The 21,512-nt window shown below is 39.2% G+C and overlaps 1 protein-coding gene across 4 annotated transcripts in view; it reads right to left on the bottom strand.

Moving 5' to 3' along the window:
- Positions 1 to 956: 956 nt before the first annotated feature.
- The window catches only part of rhobtb4 (Rho related BTB domain containing 4), a 49,157-nt gene continuing 28,601 nt past the window's right edge, over positions 957 to 21,512 (bottom strand). For all 4 annotated transcript variants that reach the window (XM_055048870.1, XM_055048868.1, XM_055048869.1 and 1 more), the window contains 10 exons: positions 18,188 to 18,389; positions 17,664 to 17,767; positions 13,817 to 14,002; positions 12,083 to 12,902; positions 11,587 to 11,806; positions 10,832 to 10,950; positions 7,076 to 7,226; positions 6,742 to 6,830; positions 6,489 to 6,594; positions 957 to 6,271 (listed from right to left, as the gene is read on the bottom strand). In XM_055048870.1, the coding sequence (XP_054904845.1) occupies positions 6,093 to 6,271; positions 6,489 to 6,594; positions 6,742 to 6,830; positions 7,076 to 7,226; positions 10,832 to 10,950; positions 11,587 to 11,806; positions 12,083 to 12,902; positions 13,817 to 14,002; positions 17,664 to 17,767; positions 18,188 to 18,379 (2,166 nt within the window). In that variant the 5' untranslated portion in view covers positions 18,380 to 18,389 and the 3' untranslated portion in view covers positions 957 to 6,092. The remainder of the gene's footprint in view (positions 6,272 to 6,488; positions 6,595 to 6,741; positions 6,831 to 7,075; positions 7,227 to 10,831; positions 10,951 to 11,586; positions 11,807 to 12,082; positions 12,903 to 13,816; positions 14,003 to 17,663; positions 17,768 to 18,187; positions 18,390 to 21,512) is intronic.

The following is a 21,512-nucleotide window of genomic DNA, read 5'->3' as shown; positions in this document are numbered from 1 at the left end:
GTGTAATTAAAACCTACAACTCCCAGTGTGTTGATTTTTTGGATGCACGTGTCTCTCGTTTCCTTTGATAATATGTAACAGGACAAGAGGTCGTTTTAAATGAGTAGTTTGAGTACTGTTAGTTTCTATCGGTGCGGCACACAGCAGGTGCACAGCTCCTTTTCACCACAAGGTGGCAAAGCTGCATCAACCTCGGTGTTTCTGCATGTAAAGCAGAACGCTTCAGGGTATTGATGAACATAAGAAAAAACTGAATTGTGGTTTGGAAAAGTATTTTGTTTGCCTTTTATTTTGCCTTTTTATTAACACTAGATTCTGCCATGTGCTTTAGTGGAATCGCAGACAACTGTAAGCCCATTTACACCTCAGCAGAGCAAGACACAGAAACCACAACAATTAAAGCTAAACGTTTCTAGTTCCCTCGTACCGACACACAGACCTTAACTAGAATTAAAGAAAGTTAGCTGAAAATTTGGTTCACACTTCTTCAGCTTTTTCTCTTCCTACGTGCTCTTCACAGCAGGAGGTGCTTTGCTGGAGATAGAAGAAGTTACACCGATTGTTGGATACTGCCACAGATTCTTAGTTAAATTTAGATTGAGACTATTCCAACATTTGACTATGTTTTGAGCCAAACCATTTTATTCTAGTTCTTGCTGTATGTTTTGTGTGGTGGTCCTACTAAAGTGGTGATAATTTGGATCTGATGGTTAAAACCAGCACAAATTCGATGTTTCCAATAGCCTAAGAACCTCAAATACACATTTAGACAGGTTTTTGAATGGATAGCCCATCGTTAAGCTTCTGAGAGCTCTGACCTCACTGCAAATGAAAGTTTGCAGTGAATCAAGACCTGGGTCTGGAGAAGTTTAAACAACCAACATGAGCTTTCTTTCTGTTTTTAAAACTAAAATGGACGCTGATAACAAAAATCACACAAGTACGACACAAGAACCTTTTAAAAGATTAACAGATTTAATAAAATTCAAGTCAAACATCAAAATACTGAAATGGCAGAAAAAAGGTTTTTTTCTGTATTTCTTTTTTTTAAATTTTGTACAAATCACAGTGGTTTAAAAATATTACAAAATTTTAGTTTCAAAACTTTTTTGCAACAGCAGCAAAAACATTCAGATTTTTTTTTTTCTTTTTCATGTCAAAGCCCTTAACATGTGAGTGTGGTGTGCTCTTTTCTTTTTAACTTTTATAACGTAACATAAACACTGACTGTAAATAACACCCATACGAGTTTATGGAAACAAAAGTGCATAACAATACTATACCATAGATACAATCCACTTACAATTACAGTATTGACCGGGAGTTAATTACAGCAAGTCTGTCAATATAAATGACTTCATACATTCCTACTTACACTCTAACTTCGTTAATACAGTGTGCTGTGCACTTAAAAAAGGTGAGAAGTTACTTGCATTGATCAAATTTACATTTGCTGTACTTTGGATAATCCCCGTCTTCATTAAAGCATACATATAGCTGTCACAGCCAATATTTATGCCTTTAATTCAGCCTATTGTTACAAAAGCCCTCTTCAACTGAAAGGATACTATGTGTGACTGCAATATAAAATGGCAGATAAACAGTGGAAGCAATAGTTGGATTTGACTTAGAGAGTGAAAAACAGAACACAGTATCTTAATGCTGATTGAGATGAGTATATAGAGAGAATATAAAAATTATTGTTAGCTACACAAGAGAAGGAGCAGGCACCTGGAAGAGTGCAGCAGAAACTGCTAGTTTCCAACTCGTTTCAGCACTCAAGCCACCTGTGGTGTAGCTTTAGCATAGATGACAATACACATTAAACTTGTTAAGCTCTTCAGGTTATCAATTAAAATTACAAGCATTATTAAATTACTCAATAGGAAGCCAAGTCATTTATCATCTAAGACGCTTAATCTTAAAAAAAAAAATTGCTACTCTCCTTTACGTTAATGTGTTGTATATTTCTTGGCTTCGCAGACATACACATGAGCTTAGTTGGCTGTCGGTGCATTGCTGTCATTCTGTACAAAACGGAAAGTGAGATTTCACTAAAGGCACAAGAGAGGAGACGCCAAAGCAAGCGGCTCATTGTGAGGTGTTCTCTCTGTCACTCGGCCTCACAATGAAGCAGGGAAACCAGCCAGAAAGGTAGGAAGAAGTGCTCCAAGGATGAGACATGGAGGGAAAATATATATAAAAAAAAAAAAAACAATATCATGAAAATACATCCAATATCAAAATGTGAGAACATGTAACTTTGGCTTGTTGGCATCACATGCTTTTTCTTTTTGTTTATTGTATTTAATAAAAACTCCCACATCTTCATTAAGGTATTTAGTAACTAATTAAAGCCCCACTAACTAAAGTTCCAGAAAATCAAACGTCTACATATCCGTCACCTGGGAAACTTTTACTTTGCACATTTCCTTCCCCTATACATGCAAGCTGTTTAGAAACATAAAATGCTTTGTCTATACTTAGTCATACGATTAACCTTATTCATTACATTGATAGTAACAGCATACAAGGGAAATCTGTGGCATCAAACAGATCTTCTAAATTAGATTTCAAGCTCATGTCTTTTGATCTCCTCACATTATACCCTAAAAAATGCAAACGCTAAATGCTCTAGTGCTACATTGAGTTGTCAAAGACATGTGAATAAAGTCACTTGCAAAGACAAGAACCTCGATAGGGTTCAGGGCCAAAAAGACCTTCAAGACACTAAATGCAGCCTGTTATTCAGCTTAATGGAGCGCAACCTTTAAATAAAATGTTAATAACTTAAGTGGAAACTTCATGCTACAGTCAAATAAGACGGTTTAGGAACTATCTTATTTAAGAGAGAAATTCATGCTAACTACAGAAACACATAGAACACAAATTGCATTTTAAAGACACACCAACAAAGTCTGGACATCATGCAAGTTCATTGCACTCCACAAGATGTTGCAGCCACCCAGTGCACAGGCCCGCCGGCGCACTTTACAAAACTTTGATTTCTCACGGTCAGTGGTTTAGAAGTTGTACTGCAGGAGTCAAGAATCCATGTTCACTGGCTACCTTTTAATCACTTGGTTTATAAAGAAACATAACTGTAATGGAACAGCATCCTGCTCAAGTTTTGGTACCTATGCATCAAAAAGCCTTTTTATTAATTGATGTAACATAATCTCTCACTACGAAATGGTGAATATAAGTAAACTGAAATAATAAGGACAGAAAATACCACAGTGTGAATAATTATATATGTAAGAAATTTGAAAATCTTTTTTCTTTTTCAAAAATCCTACTTTCTAAGTTTTTCTGAAGGTCTGTAAAAGGATCTTGAACAGATCCTTACCAGGGGTGCCAATAATTGTGGAGGACGCTGTACATCTAGTGTTAATTAGATCAACCTTGTCTCAAATCGCTGTTCGAAGAAATAAAAAGATCATTTATCTGCACTAATATCAAACCCAAAGATTGAAAAATTCTCTCCCTCAAATTTCAAAAAGAGAGTGGCAGAAAAACACCAAAAAAAAACATTTTACATTTTCATTGAATCCTACTTCTTCCAAGTCGGTTACTGCAGAACCAGTCTGCAGATTGAATCGTAAGGCACAAGGACACAAGATCTGTTTAGCGATTCTGTGGGACACAAAATTCCTCTACTTAAATTTCCTCCAGCACTGCAGTTGTGTAACTTCAAAATGATGATGGACTCATCCCACAGCATGTGGAGAGCGACTGACGCTGACTGAGGCTTGCTCACTTTTACTCGGTTTTCTCGTTCTCACACTAAATCAGCTCAATTCTCACTCGGGCCCAAGTGAGAACCTATACGACTTCTATTCTGGTAGTTGAAAATTGCTTTGCAGACCTCCTGTGGAACAACAGCATAATGTACCACATGCCTCACACAATCTACCCATCTCAGAGAGTTTAGTAAAGCTGTGGGGCGCAAACCCACAAATAGAGAAAGTGCTAATAAAACTCACAGTTGCAACTTTTTTTTTTCTTTCCACATTCAAATGAGAGCGCAACAAAATTAGCACCCTAAATGAGAAAACCCTATTTGCTCAAACTGGTGAAACAACAACAAAACGATGAATCTAAAGAAATGCCCAATTTTTGTGTTAGGTGGAAAGAAGGAATAGATCACATTGATTTAGAATATAAAAGCAGCAAAAGACATCCCAGGATTTAGAGCAAACCTCAACCTCTAAAATCTTTTATCAGCTTTTTACAGACTCTGCGAATAGAAAGAAAAAAAATAAATCAAGTTTAAAAAATTTACAAACTATTCTAAAGTTTCTGTAAATTCTGCACAAATAAATAAACCATCAGTCCACTAAACTATGTGTGTCTCTGTGCTCATGTGGACAGTTTTCAGCACCAATGTTTAATTCTAGCAGAGAATGGAAGGCAATGTTTTAAATGGACCATCTTTAGTTCTTACAACCAGAACCAGCCCGTTGGGTAAGGTGGGTGTTTCTGCACAACCCTTTAAAGTTTGTTCTCACAAGTAGTAGCTGAATAATGACCGTTAATTATCCAGATTTATTTGCAATACTAAATGTAAATAAGTAAAGAATACTGAAGTTAAATTAGGACTGTTAACATAACTAGAGTTGCCCATATCAAGCTTTTCCTGGGTAATGTAGATTTCAACTCTTTTTTTTTTTTTTTGACCTGCCAATTTCAAAGCTAATCAAAAATAAGAAGTTTTAAGCGGGTTAGTTTGCTTACCCTTTGGGCCGGCTCTACTTGTAAACAGCATCTAACACTGCCTTGTGCTTCTAAAACCTGTTCTAGTTTCTACTACAGCCCCTCCCCAGTTAGAAAATGTAAATAAACAAAAATAAAGGCAGAAGGAAGAACTACACCTTTGGTATTCAGAATCAGCTGAAAACCCTTTTAAGTGTCCAGTATTTTGAATCTACTAGTGAACTGGTGTATGTACTTTTATAACACTGCAAGGAGAAATTAATATATTTGATAAATACAATAAAACACCTACTACGGAAGTGATAGGACCCTGAGCAGTGCGACCCCTGGTGGTGTACAGGTGTAAAGGCTTGCTCCAAAGGTTCAATGCACCTTAGTGGCCGAGAACATTTAATGCTGTATTAAATTTCCCCTTCGTGACAGAGGTATTAAGTAAGGCTAGCCCTTTAAAAAAAAAAAAAAAAAGTTCATCAGTGCTAAAGAGTGGCTCCATGTCAGTCTCCATAAACATTTTGAAAGACGGTGTGCACAGTTACATGACAAAAGAGATATGAGGACTAACTGGTAGATAATTTACGTCTATTTTCTCAATTATCTATGTAGTTGAGAATACAATAGAACAATTGTATCTGTGGTTGCAGTGGTGATTTCTGACTATCTCCGAGGTCTTTGCTCTTTCACCCTACTAATATAATATCATCCCAAATGACCCCAAAATGCACATTAAGTGATTAAAAGATAAGTAATAACAATGAGCTAATTGTCAGTGTTAGTTCCTGCATCTAGTGCTGGTTTCACAAGGGTGAAATGTGGAGATGCATCTGCATGTGCCAGCAAACAGTCTGTATAAGAGGTGAAGGCAGACGTAGACTCCCCCACCAGCCAAAGGGAGCTGCGGTGTCAATGGTGTAAAAGTTATTAAGGTCAAAGTGAAGGTTAAAGACTGAGAAAACAGAGAGAAAAGAGAGCCATTGCTTCCAGTTCCAACACTCCAAGGCAATTGGGTGCTGGTAGAGGGAGAAAAAGCATTTACGTACAGGAGGAAGGATTACTCTGCACCGCTGTTGTCCTTTTAGAGATCACTGCATCTCAACTTGGAAGCATCACTAAATTCCATACATACACTCGCACATTCATGCAAATACCCTTTCTGTTGAGTCCCAATCTGTCCCAACACAAAAACACAATTGTGTGGAAACCCACTCCCACCAAGAGACACATACACTCCTCCCGAGCATGCAGACATTCAGGAATGCTAGCACTGAGAGTTATTTCTCCACATTTAGAGGGATCCCAACCATTCTCCTCGGGATTTGCTTATCCACGGGTTAGCATTCGCTGAGGGGAGGATCCAAGAGCGAGATGTGGAAAACCCCTTAGGAGACGTGTGGAGAGGAAGACGGGTGTCTCCAGAAACACCAGCCCCGTTTGGTGTGCTGCTTGCGCAGGATCTCTTCCTCGCGTTCGCGCTCCTTTTGAGAACGCAGGTAGCGGTCCTCCTCTTTCAAAAACCATACAGGAGGCCAACGCTGCTTCTCAAAGTGCCTCTGGTTTTCTGCAAGAAAGAATGCAAATTTGTCCTCAAAAAATGCTGTTTGAGCAAATATCCTTTGTAACTGATATAAGGTAACAGACTAATGAAATTCCCAAATTTAGAGAAATTGCATTCTATATTTTGGTTGAAACTAAAATCGCAGACACAGAAAAGTAATGAAATGGATTTTAGACAGGAAGGCAACCAGGGACAGGAGAGCAAGTTGACTGCAACGTACCCGGAGACATAGCCTTCATGTCTTTGGGAAACTTGCGGCAGATGCTATTATAATTGGTGCAGATGTGATGAAGACACCAAGTAGAAAGCTGTTTGGCATTGTGGAACTGTGACAACAAAAAAAGAGAAAGTATTACTGCTCAAAAGAAATAAAAAAAACTAATGTATATCTGTGTGAAATGAATACAAACTGATTAACCATACATGACTGCAAACTAATGTCTACATAAATGCACTTTTAAGTCAAAACACACCTGTGAAACTTCGAGGTAAGCTAGCACCTGTCCATCAATGTCCACTCCTTTCACTGCCAGTTGCAGAAGCTCATCCACAGCATACTGCTCTGAAGAGGCAAAGAAATTTCAGTATTTTCTAGTTGCATGCACCACTGACAAGTAATTCTCTAATCCTTTGCGTTAAACTACATTAGAGGTAAAGGTTTTCATTATTCTTAAAATTTATAAAATTAACTTCTCAAAATGTGGATCTTAACAATAAAACAATGTTGCATTCAGTTGGTATGGGACAAAGAAGAGAGTGGGGTTTAGACTCTGCTGTGTTTATAGCGCCCCACACAGAAATACTCACCAGTGAGGGCAACGAGTCGTGGCAAACACAGACGGTTGGCCAGAACTATTAGTTCCACGGGCTCCAATCCAGGGCACGGTGTCAGGAGACCACAGTACAGGAATTCAAGCACTCCACGCATACATGCCGTACTGGTGTTAGGAATCGATACCTACAATGTAATAGCAGCACGAGAAGAAGGGGGTAAACTGTAAAATTCGGTACATTATTGCAATTGCGTGCAATGCAAATACAACGCAATAAATAGAAAATATGAAGTGCTGAAAAAAGAAAAAAAACAGATCCCAATGGTACTCAGTCTTCGTGGTGGATGTTTGTTCATTATATAGTATGCACTCCTCTGAAAAGGATCTATTGTCACAGTTTCATTACATTTCATAGAACCAATTCATCAGCAGCTGATGAAGCAATAGCCCTAGAAAACAAAAGGAAGGTAAAGGAAAACCATTGTGATAGAATGACCCCCCCAGGAGGTCTTTGAGTCTACCCACTCTGTCACTCTACAATCTCCACTCTCATAACAATTAAAAAAATGCCAACATGGTGTGGTCTCTCGTCCCAGAGAAAGGTAGTCTCTATAGTTTAAAGCTGTAGCTAAGCAATCAGTTGCATTAATGAATGGACTCAGACATAGTGACATATACAAATATGTATATGTATAGCGGTAATCTATGCGAATGGTATTTTGTTCTCAGAATTCCAGCATTATTAGTTTACTACATGCTAAATTAAAAAATATTCATCGTAAGACTAAAGTGCAGAAGTATTAGATGTAGTAACAAAACACCTAAACATTCAGGTCAAAAGATGTGAAAGAACTAAGAAACAAATGTGATAAAAACCAACATGATGACTCTGCAGATGGCTGCCTTGGTACTGTACTCGATCGCATTGTGCATTTTTTCTACATTTGCTGCTAAGATACAGTTTCTTTCACCAGAGAGCAATTCGTAAGCATCAGGCAGATCTCTGAGCAGTTTTTCATCGACCCAGAGAGTATTCTGGGTCGATGAAACATGGAGGCTTTACTGGAAACACAGACAGGGGATACAAACATCAAGCTCCAGACTCTCCTTATTGTTCTTGGGGATTTTAATAGCACAAACCTCCTAAAAGAACTACTTAAGAGAGACAAACACACTGAAACGCTGCTACAAAGTCTGCAGAGCAGGAAATTGTGCAGTTCCTCACACAGCTTTAGGGTTCTCTGATCACTATGTACTTCATCTCATTGTAATCTATGTGCAAAAACTTAGAACCTCTTTTTTTGTTGTTAGGACAGTAAGGAAGTAGTCTGATGAGTCAAAGCAGATGTTACTGGCTTGTTTTGACTGTACAGACTGCAGTGTTTTCATAGCTTCAGCGACTGACCTAAATGAACTTGCAAAATCTGTGACATACATCTATCTGTGTTTATAAGTTTAAATGTGTAGACCAAATATGAAAGCCATGCACTTTACAATGAAAAGCATGCTAACTAGATCGTAGTTTAAGCAAAAAGACGAACAGCTTGATTTGTCATTTAAAAGAAGACTGTTTTAATTTAGGGTTTTGAGGATGATTATGAAGAGTGCAGTTCATGAAGCTTTGACCATATCTAGTGACCTATATGACATAGCAAATTCACAACACACTAACCCCCTTTTGTTCAGCACTGAAAACAGTAAGTTTGAGTGTCTGGGTTGAGAAACCACTCCATGTAACCATGTCGTAAACTTCTGCTTCTATTTCAAAAATATGATTTGTGTGGTTTAAAGCTTCAACAGAGAAGACTCAAGCTGACATAGAAATAGAGTGCATCCTAATTGCTAACTTTTGGCTGATACTGATGTATAAAGTTTTGTGGACAGCCTCGTTCTTATTTCAAGGATTGTGTTTTCAGGGTCACGACATGACTGACGTCAAATAAACTGTAACATGACTACTAAAGTAATTAATTATTTATGCTCCTGATAAGTTTACATTTAAAAGAAACTGAGTTCCTTGTAACAAAAATTATTTATGGCAGTCTGGCAATTCTTTTAATTCCTGGCCAGCTGTTTGCATGTTTCCATTGATATTTTGCATATTTATGTTTGGTGATGATCTTCGTTTCTGTGACGTTTCAAGGCCTCCTTCCAATCACAATAAGATTAACTTCCTCTGCAAATACTCTATCAGACTCAAGACAAGACTGACAGGGCCCCACTAATACTACTAATATTATTATTAACAATAATTTTAACATTAATCATAATTTGCTCAACAGTAAAGCCCATGATTCCAGAAAATAAGTAAAAATACACATATATAATTTACATACTATTAAGCAGATAGTTGATAATCATAATTTTAAACTAACAAAATTATTCAAAAGTGTTTGACATTTATTTATAGTTATTCTGAACACATGAATCCTTAAAAACTGAGCTGGCAGCCTTTGAAAAGAGACTGTGAGATCTTGTTGTGTAACACAGTTGGAAGACAAACTTCAACCTAAAGACAGCCCTCAACTTCCTTTGAGGCTAGGTCAGGTCAGGCACACATGCCTTACCAGCAGCTGAGCCTGAGAGGTGAGCACACATAAGCTAACAAATCTTGAGAGATGTTGGTTTCAGTGAAGGTACTCTTCTTTAATGAAGACATATTAAGAGAAAAAGCCTTCTCAAACTGTCATTGTTCAGTAGCTTTTGCGTAAATTTCACAAAGTTTCAAAATACGGCAAATCTATGACAACTCAACAATATGGACACGTCACACAGAAAACAGTAAACTTAAAAAAACATTATCTTGGACCTCCACAGAACCAATTTGTCTGTGGTTTTTATTGAGGTAAAGAACATGGTTTCTGAGAATAGAAACAGGAAGTCAGAACTACTGCTGTCTACATGCTTTTAAACGTGTGAATCAAGTTGTTTTGATTTTCACACAGACATGTGCCACAGTTTAATTTAAGGACATGTGCTGAAGTTTAGGAGTTATGGGGATTAGGTTAATATTTTTGATTACCTAAACCACACATATGGTTCTCTATCAGAATGACCTACTAATCTTTGTTTCACTCCTTGGTGGTGTTAAAGGTCTGGATATAACCACATCTCTTGATTACTTAAACACGTAATGTCCAGAGATAAGAACTTATGAGTAAATGCATTTACACACAATTGACCGCTTTTGTTAGTCTTTGCCTGATGAAAGTCTTCAGATGTTTTGTCAGGCAAATAAACTGCAGCGACCTTTTCCATGAGTGAAAGAGGTTTTCTGAGGCTCTTATTTATCAATCTGTAACAATAACTTGGTAATACCAAAATACCAGAATAGGTTTTAAAAGGCCCTCACAGGGAGTTATATTTTTGATTTACCTTGTTATTGACTGCAGCTATATAACCATATTTTATCCATCCGTTCATCCATTACTCATATTTACTTATCCTTGCAGACTTGCACAGGGATTAGTGCCTGTCTTCTGAGGTCATTGGGAGAGAGGTAGGGTACACCTTTGATGTGTCACCAGTCCAATGCAAGGCATACAGCCATGCATGCACACACTCATACTTGAAAACACTAATTTTAGTCATCTAAATTTAATTGATTTCAAATTTTAATTTGTTGTTCAGGGTAACATAATGTCAACAGCACCTTTTCTTTGTGAAGGCAGTTCTTCCTTTCCTATTTTCTCAAATTTTCAGGATTTAGGATTGAAACGTCTAATTACATTACATTCCAAAACTGAAAGTACCCATAGCTCCAAGGTTTGTGTTCCGTGGGCAATCTCACCTCCTCGATGTAGCTTTCCATGAAGGAGCCACGAAACATGGCGGCCATCCAGTCACAGCTGGATATGAGCAGGGGCTTGTGGGCCGGAAGGCAGCCGTCATCCAGCCGGAACACAACATCTGAAACCGGGGTGGGAAAAGAGCGTTCATCTCGTGGAATGCCACAGAAGCCCAAACTACAGAAAGGAAAAGACAGACGAGGCGGACGTCCAGACACAGGCAGCAAGAGGACCAGACAGACACACAGAGAGACATGGACACAGGTAGACAGACAGAAAGATAAATTGGCAGGGAGACGCAACAGCTCTCCACTCATTGTATGGGAAGGAAAGCAAATGCAGGATGGTGGGCTATGCAGAACACTAAAGAAGTCTGGTAAAGAGGACTGTGTTGTCCCAAAAAATCTGTTACATTGTTAGATACATTCCTATTCATTTATTAAATCAAAACTCATGTGAGTTTTATGGGAACAATGACCACTATGATCAGAAATAGAACAATGACAACATAGAGAGGTGAAAGTCAAGTTTTGTTTAGAAAAGGCAAAGACAACACTAAAAGGAGACACAACACAAAACAAATAAGACAGTGTATGGGGTAGAGTGAACACAAAATAAGCAGACAAAACTGTCATTAAGTCAAATGATGACTATGAAGGAATCAGTCAAAGAGACAGATGCAACATGGGAGACATCACATCTAGAATGACAAATGCTACACAATAAATTGCAGCATTGAGTGGCTGACGTGGTTTACCAGCAAAAGTCCCTTTATTGAGGCACTCTTTGATTCGATTGGCTCTGCGGACGTGGAAGGCCTTTGTGATCTCCTGGTTCATGAAACTCTCTCTGTTCAAAACGTTGGCCACCATCATCCGGAGGTCGAACACCTCAAGCAGCTCTGCAATGGTGGCCACCTGCATCAGATCGCCTCGACTCTCGTCCAGGCTGCCTGTGTAGAGGTACTGAAGCACTGCCTGGAAATGCAGCAAACCCAGAGGTCACACACACTGAAAACTTATTAATGCACACTGCAGAGCATTCAGAAAGAGTCTTGTTTAAAAAAAACCCATAAATTTCTTCTGTTTTTGCTAGTTTTGTTCTAAAATTTGTTTATATCAGACAGAGAAAAGCCAAATAAATACAAAGGGGGAAAAGTTATTAAACTAACCCTATGTGAAAAATGTGTTCCTTTAGCTAAATCATGCATTAACCTTTATGAACCACTAGCAACGTAAACAATTTAGAATAACCTTAAATGGTTCCTCCTGAATAAGTGCATCCATGGCAACCACAGTCATCAGACGAGGTCGTCCAGTCATGGGATCATCAACATGCTCCAGACACACACTGAGAAACCCTCTGCCCCATCCAGAAAGGGCTCGACCTGTCCCCATTGCTCCCATTGAGCACTGTGCTCGAGAGGGGAGTGCATTATCACTCTGGGAAGTCCTCAGAGACCCCTGCTGGAGCAGCTGCGGTCGGTTCAGGCCCCGCACTCCTCCATCTATTCCATCTTTATCAATGTCCAGGCTCTTGGTGCGCCCAGCTTGCTCTTTGGCTCCTCTCCTGCTCTGCTCATCTTCCTCCCCACTCTCTGTGTTTTCCTTGCCATCCTGTTCCTCTCCCATTGCCCCAAAACTCGACCCACCAAGATCAAGGGTGAAAAGGTCGTAGAACTTGGAGCAAGATGTAGCCAGGTAAACTTTGTGCGCAAAGACATGAGTGGAGCCACCCTGCAAAAGGAAAAGAACATCTGCGCAAAGCGGATGACAGAAAAGGGAGTCAGGGCCTTCACCGTCTGTGGCCGGTGGGTCGGGGATGCCCACTATGGGGCGTGGTGGTCGAGGAGGTAGGAAGGGTGCCTGGAGAAGGGGTCTCTGGACCTTTTTCAGGTGGGACTTCCAGAACTGCAGGTGTCGACGGGAAATGAGGGCTGCACGAATGGCGTTGTCAAACACATCTTTGACTCCGAACTGGGCGACAATGCTTGTCTCGTAGTAAGGAATCCCAAGTTCTTTTGCCACCTCATGGCCTCTCTCTGGAGGGAGGATGTCTGTTGGTTTGATGGGCCTGTGAGTCATTAATGAAAACGTTCAATCAACAGGTAGAGCAAGATTATATATTAACAACCACAACCATTCATGCAAAGACGTCAATACAGTGATGTGATAGCAGTTTTTATGGGTTGCTGGGTTTCCAACAACTTTTGGACTGTTGATATACTTCTCTTATCATGCCAACTAAACTCTATTGGTCCTCCAAGGGCAATTCTTGGCATATGATTTGGCTTCCTGTCTGTTGTGTTTGCTTTACATTGGGACTCAAAAGTCTTCACATTCTGATTGATGCAATTTATCAATTCTACTAATTGATAAATCATTTAATACAATTTCAACGTATAATGTGACATTTATTTTGTAAAATATACCTGAAAAACAAACACATCTGTTACAAAAAAGTCAGATAAATTCAAAACTTGGAATAACCTGTTTGTTTAGGTGAGCATAAACTAGTACTTGATTGGACCCTTTATATTTAATTTCAATATTCAGCCGTATTTACAACATTTTGACTTATCAATGTTTGTCTGCTATCTACATACATCTTCAAAGACCCCAGAGATTTGGTTTGTCAAGTCCATTGCAAGTCCGTACTTGAATGTAAGCATAAATCCAGTTTGATGCTTAAATATTTTCTTTGTCAGCTTTGGAGTCAAAACTGTCTCAGATTTAGGACCAGACCTATTGGTCAATGTAGCGGTGACATGTACACTTTTGAGAGTGATTGTACATTATCTCAATCTTAAGGAGAAGTACCATTTTCAAAAGGTTTGTTACTGAAAAAAGGTCCCACTTAAATCCCACAAGCCAGTTTTTTTGCACCATAAGACATATCTTGCAATTTGCAAGCAAGGTAGTAAAGCAACATTATTGCAGGTTGTGTCTCAGACAGAATGTTAATGCTTAATGAGGAATGAATCTCACTTTGCTAATGGCCGTCGCGCACGGTTAACTGCATCCAGGTCAGCGTAACGCAGATCCAGCTGGCAGCCGACCAGGATGATGGGTGTTCGGGGACAAAAGTGCTTGATCTCCGGAAACCACATGGTGCGAACATGGCGCAGGGAGTTGGGATTAGCCAGAGAGAAGCAGAGTACCACTACATCAGACCTACAGGGACGGATGAGACAAAAAAAAAACACTTCAGTTTATGCACGAACAAAATAACAGACATCAGAAACAAAGGTGGATTGAGGTGCTCTGTCATGAGCAGGGACTCAGTCAAAACAGCATTTGGGCGTTGATGGATATATGGGAACAGAAAAGGAAGAAATAAAAAAAGAGCTACTGCTGACTCATACAACATGATGTCAGCTTGCATTAAAACTTGTGCAAAGTGCATAAGGAGGAAGCTTGTTCAGCTTCTGCAAGCCATCAAGGGAACAGGAAGCTTATGCGAGAGCGAGGAGGTGTGAGGCGGGGAGGTTCACAAGAGGAGTCTAGACCTTGCAGCTATTTGTGTGGCTTGAGCCTCTTTCTTTCTGTAGGGTAAATCTCCAAAAGGCCTTGAAAGCAACAAGAAAAAGAAGTCTAAAAATAGTTCTGTACTTAAACTTCCAAATAGATCCAACAGATTTGTTTGAGCAAGCAGATCGCCGCATTTAGCAGGACATCTCTAATCCTCACAAGACGGTGCATGTCTGCCTAGTTCCAGGTAATGTCGAGGATGGATCATTAACTCTTGATGAGAAGGCAAAAATAATAATAATAATAATTTGTAACTCCTCACCCTCTGCAACAATGCATAGGACAAGACTTTTAGCCTCAGCAGCAAAAGAATACTCAGACTTATGTAACTTGTGCTACATTAATCATTATTTGTGGCTTGGAGACAATTTAATTATTTGACTATATTTCAGTTTTGGACAATTGTCAGGAATCCAGTACTTATCAGAGGATGCGAGGTAAATCATCAACTGAACTTGGGAGCAACATTATAAAACAGTAAAATATGCCTCATTCCCTTGGGCAAAATACCTACACGCCAGGAGTTATGGAGTGTTTAATTAGACAACAACGGATGCGTTGTTGAAGAAATGTAGTTTTATTGTCATTTAACAATTTTGGAAAATTAATGAAGAGAGTTTACAGAGTAATTTGATTGACAACATAGATGAAAGGAAACTTATGTCCCACTGGTAAGTGCACATGTAGAAGATATTTTTTGCTGTTCTGATACAACAGTCTTCTTTATTTTTCAGATAATCTCTGAAAAGCTCCCAAGGACATGCTTTTACACAGCAGGTAATTAAGTCACAATGCGCGCACACACAGTCAACCAAGCTCCCATTAACACTTTTTCAAAGGATTATCACTGTATCTGAGCCAGGTGCACATGATGCAGCTCACACAATTGTACATATATAGATTTATGTCTCAGCGTACTGTCTACTTTGTCTGTCTTAACAATATTTGCCTGCTCCATCTTGAAGACATTTTCCAAATCTATCTGAGGAATTCCTTCATCCGCAGTTCCCTGAACGCTGGTGAAACGATGCTCAAGTTATTCTTGTCTTGATTAAGATGTATTAGACTGAAAATTATGCTAAAAACTACAATTTGTCATTTTGTAGAGAGCTGAGGGTTTTTGGTCTAAACAGACTTTTATTTAAAACTGTTCATGATTTGATGCAGCTTCATATGAACTCAATGGGATGAAAACTAACCCTGGAGTGTAATCCTGCAACCACCACATTTAAGTGTGGCCTAAGGTTCTAGTGTGGCTCCATCGGACCATAACACATTCTTCCATAAGGTCTCATAAAATACAGATTTTAGATTGTGGTGTTGCGACAAGGCTCTTTGTTTTCTGTCTGACCAGATTAGGTCTTGTTTTTCTATCAATTATGGAGAAAGATCCGGTTTCAGTAATGTCACTCATGTTCCATATTTTTTCAAGAGTTGATGATTGCCTTGAGTTTATCATGACACATGTTCAGTACTATAATTGTTTTGTTTTTGCATCTTTTTATTGTCAAATAACTTCATACAATAAGATCTTTTTAATTCTTTGTAGCCTCTCTGCCAGCTGTAGCTTTAGGTGATTTGTGGAAGTCATAAAATGCCACAAAAATCAACTAGAACTGAACTTTATTTGTTGTTCACTTTGTCTGTAGATGAAAAACCTAAATCAGGTGTGTTTTGAAAAAGGTTAAATGTGGGAATTTATAACTGGTTTGTTTAAAAATTATCTATCTTGATCTCCTTATTGTAAGTCAATTAGTTGCAATGATGACTTGCAAAAAAAGGGGCTGGGGGGAGGCTGACTCAAGTTACATTGGGTTTAATCTATTTTCCAGCAGCTACTTGTTTTCCTGAACTCCTTCTGAACTCCTTCTAACAAGACATGTGACAGTGTGATGTTCTAAGTTTCATGTCAACAAAAACCTAGCCAGGTGTTAGGAGGGTCAAAGAGCAGCTACATGCCAACTGTATGGAGAGATTAGATTTATTAATGAAGGAGTACGGGTGGTAAGCACACAGAAAAGGGAGTTGCCAGGAGCTGGCTCAGACAAAACAGGAAGACCAACAGAGTTGGGAACAAAAAAGGACGATGGTTAAGGAAGAATGCTTGATGTTGTTTTAATGCAGGGTAAAACCAGCTGAGCTGGCACCGTGTTTCTAATCAGCTGACTCCAGGCTCACAGGGTGGATAGATGTGCACACACACAAGCGCACGCAAATAAACATACACACACAAAGAGTAGCAGATCCCCAGGCGAATGCACACCCAGAAGGGGTAGAAATTTGAACCTGAAACTAACCTCCATGCAGCTGACAAAAGCATGAATGAAGTGTGTCACGTACAAACCCCTTATATAAAGGGAAACAAGGTGACACCTTATGCAAAGTCCTTTCAAACAACCTTGACACATCCTGCCTCATTTTATGGGAACATTTTGGGGACTTTGTGTTGATTGGTGAAATAATCTATTGTACGAAACTGTATGCAAGAACAACAATCTTTTTTTAATGTTTGGAGGTTTTGTGGTTAAAACATGGTGCCTTTGCTGTGATATGTGGCATTTCCGGATTGTATTTTAGCAATAAATCTTTCTGCATTTCATGCCAATAAAGCAGATTTGACAAGGGAACAACGGACAAGACGATCCAGGGATCACCCAATCATCTCCTGTGGAGGAAGGATGCAACAGCTTGAAAGGGACGTCCAGTGCAAAAGAGAAAAAAGCTGTCGGATTACACAACAAATATGTAAGCAGTTTTTTTCAATAAATTAGAATATTACTGAAAATGTATTAAATTTCAAGAACTCAAATATAAGGTTTCCACAATTGTGTGAAAATATCCTTTTCTGACTCAACCTCTGCTATATTACATTTTTTGTCTATACAAATTGTCATAATCTATCAAATAAATAAAAATGTGTACATCCTTGATGCATATCATTCTTAGTGCAGTGAGAAAATATAATGTTAATTTCTCTACTAAAATAAAAAAAAAACATTTGGTGATGTTCTATTTTGAGATTGACTTGCATGCTTGTATATTTTTTTTTGGATTATGAAAAGTTTGTTAAATTCTAATCATAAGTTCCTGTCTTCCAGATCCAGTGAAATACGTTTTATTAATTTAATTCGGCAGTGAATGTATAAATATATAAAACAATATGTAAAAAAAAAAAACATATCGCTTGGCTACATTCAAATATTTCCAGGTAATTAACCTTGTTGGCCAGCATCAGATGTGTTATTAGGTCAGTACGTTCAGACTGGTGAACAGCTTAAGGCTTGGTGTTCGTGTGCTCCCTCACCTGCCGTAGGCAAATCGCCTGTCTTTGTGATGATCCCCAAATGTGTCCCAAAGCCTCAGGGACACACTGACCTCATCCACCACATCCCGAGACCTCTCCAGCACCTACAATGTAGATATGTCATCATAATCAGATCAAACGTCTTACATTTATTTGCAAGATTTGTGTTTTCTTTTGATTAAAGGAATAATTAGTAATCTGGCTTTAAAAAGAACAGCCACGGGATCAAACTACATGACGTACAATGGCATTTAAAGTTAAACGTTTTATGAAGCAAAAAAAAAGAAAAGAAAAAGAATTAGTTGCAGGAAAATGCTAGAAGGGTTTGTCTATTTGTGGCTTCTTTCCTACAAAGTGTGTGTGTGTGTGTGTGTGTGTGTGTGTGTGTGTGTGTGTGTGTGTGTGTGTGTGTGTGTGTGTGTGTGTGTGTGTGTGTGTGTGTGTGTGTGTGTGTGTGTGTGTGTGTGTGTGTGTGTGTGTGTGTGTGTGTGTGTGTGTGTGTGTGTGTGTGTGTGTGTGCCCACCTCCTGGCATACTCGGTACTGGTCGATGGCCCAGACGGTTGGCACGTGGGTGGCAAGCAGCTGATACTGTGTGAGTGTGGCATTGCAGGCCCGGGCACAGATTAGCCTGGTCTTGCCTACTGCATTGTCCCCAACCACCACACATTTAATGGTTTCCACATTGGGCCGCTCATAGTCTGTGTCTATATCCATGGAGAGGGCCCTACGGAACATGAGAATAGGAGAGCAAAAAACGAGAAAATGGGTTAATTTAATATGCATGGAAATGAATTTCAAGTTTGAGAAAGTATCACAACTGGAGTGACAATGCATTTTTTAAGTGACAGCAAGGGGCACTGGGAGCAGTAACTCTCACTCCAGTTCCAGCCAAGGGAATGCATAGTTGAAGCCCCCAGTGCTCCATTGTCCGGTGTACAGAGGCCTCTGCCAAACCCCACAACAGAACGCAACACTTACAGACTGAGTAATAGAGACCGCAGAACTATTTATGTACCAACACAAAGAGGGAGAGATGGATGAACAAAGAGAGACTTCCCTGGAGGTCACTGTCCTCAGCTTCCCTTGTGTCATCTGCACCCAATTTGACACTCTTTTGATATGCTAGGAGGATTTTCACTTTAGTCCAAGCACAATGTTAGAATATCTAACTTTGCTGAACAAAACAAGACTACAGATGTCCGTTTTGTATTTTAAGTGGTCAAGGTCCTCAACAATAACAGCATGGCAACTTCTTTGAAAACTAATAGTTGCTCTGAAAGTTGCTAAATGAGAATTCAGAAACTGATCCACAGTATGTTTAGTATGCATATCTAAACAAAAAAACACAATATCATGTAAAAGTGCAATATTTCTTGCCAGTCATCTCAGAAAGTTAAACGGTCATTTTACAGAGATTCGTTTCACAAAGCAAAAATATTTTAAGCTTTTATTTTAGCTGTCATTTACAAAGTGTCAACATTAAAGCACACACATACACTAAAAATACTAGTTATTTTCTTTTACAAGTTTCAAAAGGCAGTAAACATAGTTAAAAAATAATTTGAATGAAGAAAAAATATTTCAAACATCAAATCTTCATTGTGTTTTAAAGACTAAGTCAAGCAAAAGAAAAATAATAAATCTTAAACAAAATGAGGGGAAAAGTATTAGAACACTTCTTTCTTTTCTCAAAACAATTGGCCCAGTTACTCACGTATTGAAGGGTAAAAAGAAAAAAAATCAATTGTGAATACATGAGTGACCGCCTGTCAACTTAATGTCAGCCCAAGGAGGAAACAGTTATGTACATCTTGACCGACTTCCTCTTTTAAACTGAACAAACGCTGTGAAGAGCTTATCAAAATCCCCTTAACATTAAACAGCTTACAAACATTTCTAACATGTCCAAACACTCACTAATACCGCCCATTTAAAGACTTCCTGAAGGAATACACTCATTGACTGCCAAAAAAAAAAAAAAAAAAAAAAAGCAGAAAAAGAAAAACGTCACCCCACAAACACATTCAAAGTCTGCAGTCATCTAGCCAGCCCATCCGTCATTGCAAGTCGTTCCAAGAGCCACAGCGGGACCCCATAAATAGAGCAACTGAAACATTCATAAAGGCCTTTGCTTGTTATTACGTTGATGCAGATGCCAGCACAATCCCCTCAGTCCAGCCCAGCAGAGACAGGCACCAGTAGCTAAATATGGCCACTACTCATCAGATATGTGAACCATGTGCCCTGCTATTCAGGCATGACCTGCTATTCTAACATGAAAGGTATTTCCATTCTATCTGCAAAAGTCGATGTTGCTCTTCCTTCTAAGGGGTGTCAAATCGTCTCCACTAGGATATGAAGATGTCATACATAACGATCTGGAAAGGAGGGAATGAGTTAATAAAAGGTGTGCTTTCAGGCGTGTTGCCTTAATATGACTTAGGGGGTTATAAATATCCCTTTTCCTTTGGCACCTGTGTGGCTCTGACACATTTGGAGACACGTAGTACAGGGAGACAGAAGAGGTAATAAAAGAGAAACGCAACCTTGCAGTTATCTAACAGCAGCCTGCCAAATGTTGAAGGCAGCTGCCAAAGCAGCATTTCTCTCTGTGTTACGGGAAAAGATGAGATGAACAACCAGTTATGAAAGCAACAAGTGCTTCTGTGTGGTTCCCATGATTCAAAGGACACTTGAGACTGGATGAAAATATTGCTGGCTCTGGGACGCAGCAGGAGAAGGGATGTTTATCATGGTTAGATCCTTGTGCTTTCTGTGTGACAGTAGATAAGCCGAGAAAATTGCTGAAAATAAAAGACAGGAAAGGAATTATTAATCTCCCCACCAGAGAGAGGGCGCAGCGCCAGAGTCACTAAGTCATGCCAACGGGGATCCAAAGGGCAAGACCAGCAATAACCAAGCTTGCACAAGTGAACAAATCACAGCTTTTACTGCTGATGAGTCTCTCTCCTTTGTAAATCACAATTCTCTCATGTACAGTCACAACTGGAAAAAAAAAAGAAAGATGTGACATGAGAATAAGTCTGTAGTCCTTTACTGCCACCCTTTTGAGCTCGGAAATTGCATATGAGAGCGCAAGTGTGCTGATGAGCTTAGGGCCATCCATGCAGTGATGTAACCAGAAGGGGTAGCGGTGAGGACGTGGTGATGTGATACAGACACTATCTGCAGGGGAATGAAGAGATCCTATCAAGCAACCACATCTAGGACTGCACATTAGGCCAAAAACTAGCTCCGTGTATTAAGTCAGCATATAATACCAAACTTGCGGTGCACTGTGTTTGAACAGATACAGTGACTTGTATTGTGAAGTAGCACTTATTTTTTATGTGACAGAAAATTACTCCTGAACATCACCATCCCCAGCAGGACACCATCACCTTGGTGACACATGTAAGGTAACTTTTCTTCAGCAGGGACAGGGAAACTGGTCAGAGTTGATGAGAAGCTTGATGGAGCTTAGAAAAGGGCAATGCTGGGAAATAACCTGTTGGAACCTGCGAAAAGCCTGGACCAGGGATGAACGTCTCTCTTCTCAAGAAGAGAGACGTTCTCAAGAAGAGATGCCATTGCATCTCTCTTCTCATGAAGAGAGATGCAATGGCATTTCCAAGCCATTGCAGCTTCTGACAAAGCTGCAATGGCTTAGATAAAAAAAGATACTCAGGATTATAACCAGTCAAGACAAAGCCCAAACCTAAATCAAATTGGGAATGGAACTTGTGTCAGAACTAGAAAATTGAAATTTAATACAGCTCTACATCCAATTGGACTTATATTAAGTTATTTTTCAACAATGAATAAGTAAAAAATATCACATATATAT

Source organism: Poeciliopsis prolifica, unplaced genomic scaffold (assembly GCF_027474105.1).
Source record: "Poeciliopsis prolifica strain line A6 unplaced genomic scaffold, Auburn_PproV2 SCAFFOLD028, whole genome shotgun sequence".
NCBI lineage: Eukaryota > Metazoa > Chordata > Actinopteri > Cyprinodontiformes > Poeciliidae > Poeciliopsis > Poeciliopsis prolifica.
The sequence above is the reverse complement of the archived record's forward strand: the minus strand, read 5'-3'. Positions and strand labels throughout refer to the sequence as shown.